Raw genomic sequence first — 15,577 nt, 5'->3', positions numbered from 1 at the left:
TAATCCGTATTCATGTTGTAATGTAGTAACTTTTGTGGCACAAATACCACAATATGGCAGAAACACTATGTTTTGGCACAAATACTTTGATTTGGTATACTTTACCTTCTTCACCCCTTTTCAGCAAAATTTTCATTTTTTTCACCCCTTTTCAGCACAAATTCCATTTTTTGGGGCTGTTTTCAGAAAAAAAAAAAACTCTTTTCAGCAGAAATTCTGCTGATTTACCTCTTTTCAGTGCAATGTTCTTCTTCTTTCCATCTTTTCTGCAGAAATTCTGCTGATTCACCTCTTTTCTGCAAATTTTCAGCTTTTCACATCTTCTCAGCACAAAACTCAGCAGCTTCTGCTCATTTAGCAAAATTGTCAGTTTCTCCATCTCTTGTGTTTGTCGGAACAAGTTTAGTTCAGTGAGATGAGTAGCTTCCTTGAGACCAGAAGGGCCAGGTTTAAATCCTGGTCATGGGATTTGAACACCTGTTTTCAGCACAAATCTCAACTTATTAGCTGTTTTAAGCAGAAACCTGTTTTACGCAGAGAAACTTTTTAACTCAATTTCAGCTTTTTCACCCCTTTTCAGCAAAATTTTCAGTTTCCCAGCTTTTTCAGCTATTTTCAGCAAAAACATCTTTTCAGCAGAATTCTGAAAAGAGTTCTGCAGAACACTTTTCAGCAGAACTTCTGCTGACTGAACTGTTTTCAGCAGAATTTTCACCTCTTTTCAGCCCAAATTCTGCTTGTTCACCTCTTCTGCAAAATTTTCAGCCTTTTCACCTCTTATTAGCACAAATCTCAGCTGTTTTCAGGAAAAACTCTTTTAAGCAGAAATTCTGCTGATTCACCTCTTTTCTGCAAAATTTTCAGCCTTTTCTCCTCTTACCAGCACAATTCTCAGCAGCTTCTGCTCATTTCAGCAAAATTGTCAGTCTCTCCACCTCTTCTTTGTGAAAATGAGTTTGCGTAATTGAGAGTGACTTTGGCACAGTGAGATGAGTTACCGCCTTGAGACTAAGAGGGCCAGGTTGAAATCCTGCTCAAGGCAACATTTTTTTTTCACCACCATACAACTTTTTGCAACTTTTCATCTTTTTCAGTTTTTGAACAGACAGCTTCAGCATTAAGGCATCCACACAGCATTTTCGCAGGAAATGCAAATTTTTCTAGTTTCCTCTTCTTGTTCTTGGGTTTGCATCTTGTTGTAAACCCTTTGCATTTCCATTCATGAAGGCATCTCGCGATTGTAGATATTAATAATGATACAATCACCTTATCAAGAGTTTTCTTGACTTGGTTAGACGTCGTGTCACTTGCACTGACATCTCCTTGGACCTTCTGTTTAAAATTATAGTGAAAAGCTTTAAAATACAAATTCAGTCCACCTTTGAGGTGTACAAAGGTAAAACTAGAATGTCTGTGTCTTTCTCCAACAAATCATGGATCTAAATGTAACTGGTGTTGCCTTTATGTGCTGTTATGTGGTTGATTGATCTTTGCCAGTATGTGTTGGCCTTTGCCAGATATTTATAAGATATTATGTGTAACTATGATAGAAATAGCAGAGCATGCAATTCAAAATCTCAAATGCAGTATCAGCTGCTTGATTTTGACTCTTATGAAAAAACACACCCACACCTGAGTGAAGCTATTGTGGTGCCATTATCAATTCTTGTTTCTGCTTGCTGTGTTTTGGTTTGCTGGGCATTCACAGGGTTTCTGCCTTAATGCCAAATGTTTTATTATCTCTTCAGTCTGAACAAATTGTGAAACAAATTTTTTTTTAAAAAGACGACTTGCTTGTGATTCATGTGTAAAAGAGTTTGTCATCATTGTTTTGCGATGTGCAACTGACAGAAAATCGGGGGGGTGTCCACGTTCATAAAAGGAATCGACAAGCTCATAGGAGCACGAATCAGCAGCAGCAGCATGTCAATCACAACGTGTAACAGATGAAGAAAAGCAATTGAAATACTTGCTTTTAATCTGATGCACTGATTGCAAGAAGTCTATCATGCTTTAGAGTCAAATGTTCTTGTGCTGTAATGTGTTGGGCTGTTAGTCCAACTTAAGAAAATGTATGAATTGTAACTGACTAAATGCATACATCATAAATTAATCATAATCTTATTTAATGTTGCATATATGTATGAAATGCTATGACGATAACCTCTGAAATTGTCTGTAGATACTGATGTTCTCTTGAGTCTCAAAAGATTTTTTTATCCATACTCACTGAGTTTAGGGATCAAAAGTTTCTTGCACTTTGGTGCAGGCTTAAATATGCAGTTGGGTTGTTTTTTATCACAATGAAATAACTGTTGACTGCACAGTTTAGTGCCTTTATATTAATGACACCACTGGTTTGCATCAAGGCTACAATGTTGCAAGTGACCAAAGAGTAAAGAGTGCTCTTTACTCTTTTTGTTCCCTGCTGAAGATCAGCCTCTAGCTGCTGGGTGGAGGTTTAGTATCATTCAGGGTTCTTCTCTACCTTTGTATTAGCATGCTCTCCGTGCAGATGTTTGCAAAGAGCTAATGTTGTGTTCGCAACATCAGCTTTTTTGGTTCTTTTCCTGCAACTTGGCTCATGATCAATGGTAGTTCAATGACCCTCTTAAGAGACAACCCCCAGTAGGGTTTATAAATACCTGGGACTCTCCACCATTTGGTTTTTGGAACTGAAGAAGCATCTTCACGAAACTTAAAGAAATCCAGTCACTTTCTTTCCAAGCTCTTTAGATTATTATGAACTGAACGACCCCAACCTACACAGACATAATGCAGCTACTTCTGTCCTGAATGCAGTTTGCACTTACAATTGTGCTGCTACCATTACTACGCTACCATAAACGGTAATGTGATTACAGTAATGTGTTACTTTGTCCTGGATAGATGTCACTATTTTGTTAGAATGCTAACCAAAGCTATTGAACTTGTTAAAAAATCACCCTAAAGTTGAGAGAGAAAGTCACCAAAAAACCCCATTCGGTTACTGACCATTTCTCCAGGTATTAGTGGACATTTGGCCATGCACTGTTTTAATGTAATCAACCTGAAATCAGATCTAATGTATTTTATTATTTATTGAAGTGAGGGAGACTCGGAGAGGATTAGCTTTCAGGATTCCAAACATTCCTCGCAAAGAATGTTCAATCAGGGCCGAGCCTGAGGCCGACAGGAAAATAAATTGCTCTAGGCTCCCATGCGAGCCTCTTCCAGGCCGTCCTGGCTCTCTGGACCATCTGCACAATGTATGAGGGTAGAAGAAGAAGAAGAGCCCTCTGGTCGCTGTGTCTCAGGTGAATGGTTGAAGAAGATTGGCCCCTCATTCAACATGTGGTTCTCATCAGTGCAGGCGGAGAGGAAGAGCAGCCGATTCATAGCACTAATAGGAATACAGTGCAGTATAAACATTACTCATCCTCTTATCCGCTCCTGTTGTGTTTGCCTTCACATGCTCAGGGCCATGTGAACTGGTTCATATGGGCCATTTAGTCTAATGGTGGGATGAAATTTTCTGGAGCAGGGACTATGTTGTTCAGAAGAGATGAAAGACTTGAGTCTGAAAATCTGCCATATTCGGACTCTAAAGGCATTGATGCATAGTAAAGTATTCTGTCTTTACGGTTTCTTTAACTTTGATACTCTGCGGGAAGTAAAGAGGTGTTGCACGTCACGTGGGAAGGTTCAGCGTTCATCCATTTGGATGTCAGCATGGCTGCACAGTCACGAACAAAGGTTGCCTTAACTGCGCATCTACCCTTTTGTTCCAACGTACAAACATACAGTGGGGAGCACGGGGTGCTGCTCGCTGCGAGTTGGGGCAAACATACAGGCCGACACACTTTCAATTACAGAGGAGCCTAAATTCCTGGGGAATATTTCATTTAAACTGCGACAAGGGAGGGAATTGTTTGCCCTGCCTTAAAACTGTGACCTAGTTTTCTGTCAATGTGTTGCTCTGGTGAGCAGTGGGTTGCTCATCATCATGTAAAGAACCAGGGGCACTGTCTTTTTTTATTTGTGATTCAACCAGGCAGGAAGTACAGAGATGATGTCAGTCTAATTAAATAGGTACATGACAAAAAGAAGAGGGCTGTAATGCACCGGTCATGCATGCAGATTTTTGGAGGACCGTGGGTGGTGGGGGGAAATGCGGGAAAACCCCCTTAAACTGTGACAAAAAAAGCTTTCGACCAGACGCCCCAAAATAGACCCAAGAATTGGTCCTGTGAAAGAAGCTTCTGGCCTGGATTGTGTGTTTTGTTTTACGGCCAGGAATTTATGTGGTCTGTGAGGGTTGGAACAGTTCAAAGATTTTTTTTATTTTATTTGGAAGGTCACTGAAGTGAAAAAAAAGAGAAAGTCCCTGTAGGAAGTGTGCCTGTGAATCCTGATCTCAGAACACTTCAAGATGTGATTGAGCACCTTTCTCTCGCTTGTTAACTCCGCCAAAAATAGATGAGTGATGTAATTAGAAGTGTTAGCTGTGTGAAAACAAGCCAGGTGTCCAAGATGCAGCTGAAGAGCATGGCCTGCAAAACTTAACTAAACTAATATTTCTCAAGATTTAATCAAGGCTGAACTTACCGGTACTTTTCTTAAATACCTAGACAGGTGGACATTCGTTGCTTTGTGCTGTTACATTTTGAAGCCTCAAGTTGAGTGTTTTGGCCTTAACCATCTACCACAATCATAAACTATGTCAAAACTATAAAAGGACTCACTGAGGTTTTCAATCAAGGCAGCAGCATAGTTATTTTCTCTTAGAATGTACCCAGTCAAGCTGATTTCTGCAACCAGTTGTCCCTTGTCGACCATTAGAAAGAACGCACTACAGAAAAAGAGTTGAAGTCTGCTGTTCTTAATGGTTTGGTGGACAAAAGGGTCCTTAGAAAGGGTGGGGGAGGAGGCTGGTGAAGCTGCTGCTCACCTCGGGGTCTCAGCAGAGGCCTCGGGCCTCATTTTCTCTTGATTGTTCACCTTTGTCTGATGTTTATTTATGCTTTAATGCACCTACCCCATCTTAAAATTGAGGCAAAAGACAATGCACGTAAAGATGAGCTTGAGTTCAAATTAAACTGCCCTAAGCTTGAAGGCTGCTATTAGAATCAGAATCAGAGAAACTTTATTAATCCCAGAGGGAAATTGAGTTAAAGAGGGAAGTTGAGTTTTAGAAAATTAGGATCGTCCAGCTTGAGTTAGTGTCAAAAGAGTGACACTGAGCCATCTTCTGTGCCTCCTTAACAAAGTCAAGAAGGTACCACTGGTCCTTCTGTTGTTCCTCATCTCTCAGCTTCATTGTGAGCAAGACTATTGGTCTTTTCCTTCGGTTTCAGGAAACTGAAGCAGAGACCTTCTTTCATTTTTGTGCTTGCATTGCTGTTGCTTTGCAATAGCCAACGTATCTTTGGTCTCTTCTGTTTCACTACAAGCTGGTTGATAAGACACAAGAGGCTTGTGCAGCTCCTTCAACTGAACATAGCATCATATATGACAATTTAAAGGTACCAGAGTTGGTACCTGAGGCTGCTCTCTTGTATCATGAAGAGAACCTCTTTTCAAACATTTTTTAAGTTTGCTTTGAAGTTTGAAAGTTACAGGCTTTCAAACACTAAGTGAGCTGATGTTGTTAGAACAGTTCAAGAGCTGTGTCTCAGAGCAGACTGTGTTACATTTGAATGAATAAAATGTAACCACCCTACAGCAGGCTAAAGTTCTGCTGCAGAAATTTGCTTTGACCTACAAGAGCATTTGTGTGAGTAAATGTGAAAAATCCAACTGTGAGCATACATAGAAAAATGCTGAATTTTAGCCCCAATAAGCTAAAGGTGGTCCACCAAGTCCAAAGCCAGAGAAACAATGTTACTAGTGTCATAAAGCAGGGCATGCCATTGCTGTCCGTCTGTCTCTCAATCGTAAAAGCAGCAACCTCAGCAAACAAGGCAAGTAAAAGCTGTTGCTAAAAAAAAGGGAATTCTTCTGAGAGCCTTTGTTGAGCTAGATGAACCTGATGATTGCTTTAAACCATGCATCTTTGCTGGATCTGTGTCATTGACAGGATCAGTAGTAGTCAGGAAAAATATTAAGCAATACTGGCGGTTCATTCTCTGGGATTTTCTTCCACCCTAGCACAGGGACTTCCTGTAATATAAGCACCTCAGTAAGATGTATAGTGATGGCTTTGCATTAGGTTTACTCTTCAGAGCTGGTAAAGTGGGCTGGATTTGACTTTATTTAAAAAGTAACTGACTCCATTTAGCATTTGTATACATTTCAATGTTGAAATCCAAAAGTATTAATACATAATAACTTCAAACTCTTTGATATTTGTAAATAAGCAGCCTGATATTCCTGTTAGAGCAGGGCGATATGACCAAAAATATTTATCACGATATACATTTGAAAATTTGCGATAACGATATAACTGACGATATAATTGACACTAGATGAAATACTTTACAACTCCACAACTTTATTAGTGCAAAAAACCCCATCAATGTATTTTCACTTAAACAAGCAGCTGTTTTTTATGTGCATCAAAGTTATATAAAAATGTAACAGTGCAAATTCCTTGCTGACAGTTTAACCAAAAGGCATTTCCAGTGGAAATTGGCCGACATATCCTCAGCATAACCATGTATAATATCCACAAAACTTAAAAAGAGGTTATACACACACAATACGGTAATATTATGTTGAAGCACAATACGTATCACTCAGCGAGGTGCCTGCCTACGATAGCCGTAATGCTCCGACAATCCATCAAGCGGTGCGGGTCCGTAGCTTAGCAAAGTTGTACTAAAACATTTGACAGATTTTCGTGCGCCGTGTACCACATAAAATCGTTTCGAGGTCAGTAAACACAACCAGAATTCATACATAAGGCGCACGGGATTATAAGGGACACTGTCGATTTTCAGAAAAATCAAAGGATTGATTTTAAGTGTGCCGTATTTTCCAAACAACACGGTAATAACGATGGCCCGCTAGCATGCTCTACCAAAAATAGTGCTTTTTTGTCTATCTGATGGACGAAAGCTAAACCAGTTCCACACCACTGAAGTTGCAGCATTTTTACAAACCAATTCTGCTTCATCCATTTCATTTAACAATCCACTTTCGCTCTTCTCATTCTGCGTCGCTGCCATGTGAGTATGTAAACATAGGCACTGCGCATGCGCGTTTTACCCATATTCTATCGCGATATTTCATTTTCCTATCGTTGCCCAAAATTACACCGGTATTACCGTGAACGGTATGATATAGCCCAGCCCTAATTCCTGTGTAACCTCATGGTCCTATACCTGCAACTCCTAAAATCCTGTGTGCAGATGTCAGTAAAGCTGTGGTCTCAATACTTCAGCATCTATCTAGCTCTGTAGAACTGGAGCAAGAACACAAGGGGAGTTACACTTTTTTTTTTTTTTAATTAATTAACACTTAAGCTGTTTCTGTGCAGTTTGGCACACAGTCTGTCTATTAGTTAAAGGTACTGTGGCTGTATCTTCAAGGGAAGAAAAAAACATGAATGTGTGATAACTTCACTCAGAGATGGATGTATGAGAGAGTACTGGAAAGAAAGATGGGCGAATATGTTAGAAAGCTGAGTGCTGCTCAGGAAGTGCAGTGATAACCCTATAAAATTTAGACTTTTGCATTAAGTAATTTATGTTTGTTTGGGTTTTTGTGTCAGTAGATCTGTACACGACCTGCTGCTTAAATGTTTGGTTATTTTATGTCGTGAGATGTCTTCAAAATAAAATGATTGTGTTCTTTTTTTAAAGATTGTGTGAGAATAATATACAAGTGCACAATCAACCATGCTTTTTACAGCTCACAGTAATAGTCTATCCTAGCTTGTGCAGGGCAGCCTGTGGCGTCCAATGTCTCTGTGAGGTTAGGTCAAAGGTCAGGTAGTAGTCTTCAGTTTGAATTTAAGCTTTACTTTAGCTTCACTTCCTAAATTCCATCTTTAGATTACCTTTATACAGCTAAAAGTTAGAAAGTGGTGTATATATAAAGTCAACAAATGATTCTTTACCTTCATAAAAACGAAGCATCCATTTTGAATAAAACGCAACAGAAATGTATAGCTGTATTTAGTCACATAAATATTCATTAAGGAACATATTCAGATCAGACCAGATTCCATTGAATTTAATGTTTTACATTACACCAATAAAGTTACACAGAAAATTTACATGTAATCAAATTACCTAAAGTTAGCATTTTGGGCATGAATATTTTTTGAGTACAGCAGTAGCTCATGTAACATCCAATTATGCACTAACCAGATGCTTTATTAGGTATACCTTGATAGTACCAGGTGTGACTCCCTTTTACCTTCAGAACTCACAAGATTCAACAAGGTTGGGGAACATCTATCAGAGCTTTTGGCCCATATTGACCGTACATACATGATGTCAGTCTCCTGTTTCACCACATCCCAGTGGATCGAGACCTGGTAACTGTGGAAACCATTTGTGCTTTGTTATGTTCAGGTTAGGATGGTTAGGAGGATAGCACTGATACAAGACATGTTGTTTATGGCAAATTCTCACCTAGCAACATTTTCCAATATTCTTTTCTGTTTCTTTGTAGCTGACAGGAGTGCCCCAGCTGTGATCCTCTGCTGTTGTATCTACTTCAAGGTTCAACATGTTGTGCGTTCAGAGGTGCAGTTCTGCATACCTTGTTTGTAACAAGTTGTTGTTTGAGTTACTGTTGTCTTTCTAGCGGCTCCAAGGAGTCTGACAATTCTCGTTTGACCTCTGACATCAACAAGGCATTTTCACCCAGAGAACTGCAGCTCGCTGGATATTTTCCCCGTTTCGGACTGTTCTGTGTAAACCCTAGAGATAGTTGTGCACGAAAATCTTCGTAGATCAGCAGTTTCTAAAACACCCAGACCAGCAGACACAGATGCATAGCAAAATTTTTTACTGTAAGAGTTGATCTAGTATTGGATTTAGGCATTTCAGGTAGAGAGAAGTCAGTTTTAAATAAAACATTTTCTCGACCATCAGTGACAATAAATTTTCATCACTTCCATTCCAGCAACTACTCTGTGCGGGGATATGAGGATACCTTTTTTTTCAAATGATTGTCTTTAGGCGTTTTTTTCTTTTATTGGACAGTGACCTGGAAGACTGGAAAACAAGCAGTCAGAGGCGGGGTGTAAAATGCAGTCGGTTTCTCAGCTGGAATTAAGCTGAGGACGTTTTAGTTATGTTGCATGCACTGTATCCATTCACGGTTGGGATGCTTATATAACACGCAGAGATAATAACCACAGTGACAGTTCTATCTGTGGCGTAGTACAATATGTGTGGAAAATAATGAGGTAAAGTAAGGAGGCTCATTTGTGCGACTGTGGATATTTGCATCTATATGGAATTAGGTTATTGCAGGTAGGCCCACAGCATGTTTGCGTGTCTGCATGTACATAACCGTTTGTGTAAGTGAGGCTGCTCTTTAGTCAGCTGGTCATCAAACTGCTCTGCCCACACATGGCTTCACTCCTCCACATTCAGACACAGTGATGAGTCACATGCTCCATTCTTACACTTTTGTTCTTACAGCGTCTTGTTGGGACATACTGACTCTTATCTCTCCGTCTCACACATGCAGATAGACTTTCTTTGAGTCCCCGTTTCAATAAGAGGTGCACATTCTTGAAAGACATGTTTAAAAAGTTTCACCTCAAAAGTGTTTTGCAGCCCATTTTTGTCCTGACAGTGAACTGTGCGAAGTTGATGAACTCTTCTGCAACCTCTTTATGTCAACACTGCAGTAACCAGGCCTTCACTTGGCATCAGCAAAATTGTCTCAGCGCATTCTTGTCAAACGGCTGCCACTCAACGGCTGACCGTGGGACATGGGCCAAGAAGTGATGAGAAGACTTCAGAAGAAGGGGGGAGGAGTTAAAGAGTGCGCTGAGACTTACTCACTTTTGGTTGAATTTCATGTTACCTAACAATTAATGACAAATGCTTGATTAGCCCTGCACATGCATGTAGTTTTTGAGGATCCCTGTTTCCTAAAAGTCTTCTGTTCTTTATGTTTAGCTCTCATGTTAGTACATGCTAATCAAAGATGGTTACCATGGTTACACTATCCTCGAATAATAACTATATTAGCTTTGTCTTGGTTGTAACCAGGAGTTTCTTGAATTACTTTTGCGTCTCGTCAGCTCTGACCATTCTCCTCTGACCTTTGGCAGAGAACTGCTGCTCACTGGATATTTTCTCTTTTTCAGACCATACTCAGTAAAGATGACCACCCTAGAGATGGTTGTGTGGGAAATCCCAGTAGATCATCAGTTTATAAAACACTCATTCACAGTCCAGCAACCATAACAGATTCAAATTCAGTTAAATCACCTATTTTTTTCCAACCCAGCGTCACAGTAAAGCATCCTGGTACTGCAACGTCTGCATGCGTGTCTATTTCACACTTAGGAGAAGCAAAGCATGACATCCACAAGGTGGGCCAGGGTGTCCGTTACATGCTTTGCTGTGATATCAACTTGTTTTTTTTCCCCTTTCTAATGCTCATGTGTTGAAGTAGTCAGTGACTATAAATTTACTAATGCAAGAGTTTATAAATTCTCCCATCAGTCAGCTAGAGTGAACTACATGTATTGATTCCTTAACATGTGTAGAAGTCTTGGTATAAAACCGAGTTTCAAAGCAACAAGATCTTAAAATCACGTGTCGTGTAAGTGATCTGTGACAGTGACAAATAACAACGTGCAGGATGTTTTTCTTTCTTTTTTTGTGATACACTCTTGTCAGGTAGTATGATAAATTATAATGTTAGACACAGACTTGATGATGTACTTAGTCAGTACCTGAGTCATGTAGTTCAGCAAGAAGATAAGACGAACACTTGCAAATATGGAGACATAGCTTCCATGTAAACAGACGACTCCCACCCCCACATTTTTACCCACTGTACCCCCGAGGACAAAAAACAGACATCTCCCCAAGTGCCGGTGATTGATCGGCGGATTCTTTAACGCATCCAAAGCAGTTAGACGACTGAGAACTTACAAAGATGTAGAGATGACAAAGTAAAAAAAAGAAAGTCTTTTGCTGTAATGTTTGTTGTGGTCCAAGTAAAGGGAAAAAAATGCTTATTATAGTTTTCTTTTCCTCACAGATATTCAAGAGTGTTACGAGGTGACCTTGCAGCTGAACACAGAACAAACTGTTGTGAAAGAAGACAACAGGCGAGATGTGTGGGAGGTAAATTTCCTGCTTTACATTATAGATTTCAAGAAAATGAGCTTAATGTTCACACGTGCTGTTGTGCGCTTTGCTGTTACTCGGTAGGCAACGCTAGATGTCATTACCTGTGTCCCTCGCACTCCTACACGGATAACATGTCACCGTGAGTCACAGTAGCTATGACTTCAACCTGGTGAGTGAGTGTCAGACAGAGAAAAAGTTGGACGGGGGCACCCATGGGTAGAGGGAGAAGAGGAAATTAGATAGAGTCAAAAGAGCGCTGATTACCATTTGCTCATCAGTGGGAGTCAGCCAGTCCTGTCATTATAACAAGTGTTTATAGTCGCATGGTTATTTAGAATATTTTTAGTGTGGGACGCAGAATGAAGGGAGATTTTATGTAGGCCTAAATGTTTTTTAAATGTACAGCATCGTGGAGGCAAGTGATGTAAAAAAAAATCCACACATTCTGGTTATATACAGACACTTTTTTGTCACTTATCCCCTAATGGCCTTTAGATGGGTTGGAACCGCTCACTCGATATCACTTGTGTGCTTTAATGTTGCTTTGCAACTTTCCTTGAGCTATGCCAAAATGTTAATGAAATTGATCTTTGGCTGACTTCAATAACTCATTAGCTGAATGGTCTTTGTTCTTTTTTTTGTAGCCAAGAGAGATATGCTATAGTGTCTGTATAATAATGATGACATGAGTGTGCCTAGACATTTGTTTGCAGTTTCAGTCCCCACGCAGGCTGGACCGGCAGAGAAAACATGATTTTAATTTCAGCACCAAATTTTTAAATGTAATTTAAAAAAATCTAATTTGAGGCACAATGGCAAGCTTTCATTCTTCTAAGCAAAGAAACCAGATTCTTGAACTGAAATGTCAGACTAATACAATTATACTGGCCTGAAATACTCTTCAAAGACACTGTTGTCGTTTAATCCAGCTAATTAACATACTCAGTAAAACCAAGACTGTATTTCACAGTATTTAGAGCCTTGTGAGTGTGCAGCAGTTTATTGATAGAGTATTAGGAGTTGATTTGAAATCTGCTGAAACACCACAGTAACTGAATGAGCACTTACTTTGCCTTTAGATGACCGGAGTCTTGGTAGCATTGAAAGACGACCATTAACTGCCATCAAAATACATCACAGGTGACGAAAGCCCACTCAACATTGGTTTTAAAGCTTTTCTCAGTTTTAATGTATGCGGGATGCGGGAAAATACAGACTTGCTCCCTCTGCCAGTCATCACAAGCCATCATGGCAAACTCGATAGGCATCTTAGTTTAGATATGACTGTTTGTTTTGACATAGACCAGAGATAAGCTCAGATTTAGTTCATCTTTAGCAGATATAGTATCTTTAATCTCCATATTTACCTTTATAAAGCATTTACTTCGACCAAGCTGCCTGACTGAAACACTGATTCCCTAATTTTGCTCAGGACCCATTTTACTATAGATGGGGATCCTTCATAGTTTATTTAGCTTTAGTGCTTTTTTCTGTTTATTGTTTTCTGCTGACTCATTTGCTGCCTGATGCAGCTTCTTTGCTGTTTATTATTTACTAAGTGCTGTCCCAGATCCCATGTTACACAGTTTTCAGTGTAAAAAAAATGGGAGATATATCAATATGGGGTTTATACAAATAAATTAAGCAGTCCAAAAAAGAGCCAACTCTGTAGAAAAGACATTAAACTGTAAACGGTGATTTATGTATGACAACTGATGGCTCACACTATACCTCCTAAATGACTAACTTTAAAAATAAGCGTAGAATTTTTCTCAGGATGGTCGTCACTAGAGATGGCACGATACCACTTTTTTATGTCCGATACCAATACCATAAATTTGGATATCTGCCGATACCGATATGAATCCGATATAGTGTTTTTTTTTAATCAATAAAACTGTTTTTTTTAATATCTTGCTGCATTTTGTATAAGTTCATACTCAAGTTTAAATAAACAACAACACTAAAGCTATTCTGTTATACCTGTATGTAAAAAATACACTGCGCCCAAAATATTTCATAGTTCAGCAATACTGATCAATCTAATAAACTTAAACCTGCTCCATCCTTCCTATTCTGGTATTTTAAAGAGTACTTAGCAGAAATATTAAGCAACCTAACTAATAGGGTTGCAAACTCCCAGCAAAAGAAAATAGGGAACCACCCCCCACCCTCCACCTCATGATGCTTAATCGACTTAATCAACTTTAATTTGATGCAGGGTGGAAAAAAATGCACAGAAATAAATTATTTTTCAAGAATAATTAAATAGATTCAACATCTTTCTTCAACAGAATTGCAGAATTCACAGATGGTACTTTCCCAAAGGAAAAAGTACTATAGCTTACTAGGGTATATTAGACTTAACAGTTACTATATACAGTAATGGACTTCTATACATTTTACATCAGATTAAAACTTTGGGTGTAAGATTCAGATAATTATTTATTAAAAGCTAGACATTTTAAATGAGAATAAGAAAGAAAAGTATGTCTTTGTGCCCCTTTTCCTGTTCATGCCCTATCGGCCCCCCTGGCTAAACTTTGCTAGATCCGCCCCTGCACAGTTACCAGCCGTCAGCTACATAGAAAAGGATCCTGGTGTAAAAAGTAATATTAAATAAATTCTAACAACAGCTTATCAAGGTTAAACGTGCTGCTGTTGTTCAGCCGCTGGTTTCCTCTTTCTGGTGCAAAGTGGGCCAAAAACAAAGAAGAGAGACGGACTCGCGACAGAAAAGCTGATCAGCTGATCATTAAGCAGTTTCAGTAGGAAGGGGAGGGAAAGAGAGGCAGTGGCTCTATATATCGGTTGTTAAGCTTAACATGGGAACGCTTTACAAACATTCAGAGATGAACTTATACACTTGCTTTACTTCTCTCTGGGATCACTTCCTCGGAGATGAAATGCTGGTTTGGTAGCGAGGCTACAAATACACACAGCCGCTCTATCACGTGATACATACTGCTCCGACGTGCTACGGTTATGAGCCGAGTTACGCCGTGTCGCAAGTTTTGTGAGGTGCTTTTTTTGATATTTAATGGATCGGATTACATTTTTTATTTCTCGCCGATATCCGATCCAGTAATTTAGGTCAGTATCGGACCGATACGTAATATCGGATCGGTCCATCTCTAGTCGTCACATTTCTGATCCACTCCAGCTGCTCTTTGTGTTTGGTGTGATGGGATCGATAATAACTTTCATCCACAGTCCAATAATTCGATTGATACTTTTTTGATGAATGCACATGTGGTTTTACATCATGTAGGACTTTTTGGTTTATGAAAAGGAACGTGAGAGTAATTCAACCCATTCCCATTCACATGGGAAGTAAGGTTTAATCTAACATTATTCCCTTATGCTTAACAGCCCTTCCCCCAAGTCAATCACTTAATGTCAGTGTGTTTTTTGACATTTTCATAAGTCTGAACTGGATTATGGCTGGTCAGTCGAACAGAGGAACTACACTAAACTTGTCATCCACTTGACTGTATTGAACTGATGCTCCAGAGCAGAAGACTGTTTCTTTTAAAATCATCTGTTCCAAAAAATAGTCATTTTAAAAAATTAATCATGCTTTCTTACAATCTTCCCCCTTCCTGGGCAGTTAAAAAAGTAGCCCTGGTTGGAAATCACTGGATTATTCAAGCATAAATTGTTGCTTATTGCAGGGCCATGTGTTCAAACTCTGTCACTCCCCATGGTAGAAGATCTAAACCATAAATTATGACTGTGGCTTGAACTTTAGTCCAACATCCTAAGCTCCTCTCTGTGCATCTGTGATCCACCCTGTTCAGCTTCTAATTCAGTGCAACATGCCTCTTGATCCATCCCCCCATCCTTCACTCTCTGGATCCCAGCTGCTTGTGAGGCCTATAGGCACAGTCCTGGAAAGAGAGAAGCTGCTGGAAGGATGCAGCAGTCATAGTGGGAAGTTTAAGGGAGAGAAAGAGAGCTGCTTAATGGACACCCGACGAGGTGCTCATCAGTATTCTAGTCATGCGGTCACCTGAGTGGAGGATGGGAGGGAAACTAAATGAGTCTGCAAATTCCCTGATTTGGTGCAGAGTAGCAGGTGAGAGTGGAGAATAGCTCCTTTGGAAAATAAATAAAAGAAACCATAAGAGAACAAGTTAGTTTCATGCGATTGATTTCATAGTGGTTATTTAATGTTTTGGTTCCAAGACAAGTGTGATGTCACTAGTTTGGTTTTATTGGGTGATAATCATGAAATATCAAAAGAATAGAATTAAAATATATCATGAATTTCCAATGTTACAGGACTTGAAGTAATTAATTGAATGACTGCACCAATTTGC

At 39.4% G+C, this 15,577-nt stretch overlaps 1 protein-coding gene across 1 annotated transcript in view; it reads left to right on the top strand.

The window, feature by feature from the left end:
- Positions 1-15,577, top strand: part of dlg3 (discs, large homolog 3 (Drosophila)) — a 101,681-nt gene that overhangs the window by 16,377 nt on the left and 69,727 nt on the right. The window contains exon 3 of the mRNA XM_039619638.1: positions 11,164-11,249. Coding sequence (XP_039475572.1) covers positions 11,164-11,249 — 86 coding nt within the window. The remainder of the gene's footprint in view (positions 1-11,163; positions 11,250-15,577) is intronic.

The sequence above is a fragment of the Oreochromis aureus genome, linkage group 2, assembly GCF_013358895.1.
Source record: "Oreochromis aureus strain Israel breed Guangdong linkage group 2, ZZ_aureus, whole genome shotgun sequence".
In the NCBI taxonomy this organism is placed as follows: Eukaryota; Metazoa; Chordata; class Actinopteri; order Cichliformes; family Cichlidae; genus Oreochromis; species Oreochromis aureus.
The sequence above is the reverse complement of the archived record's forward strand: the minus strand, read 5'-3'. Positions and strand labels throughout refer to the sequence as shown.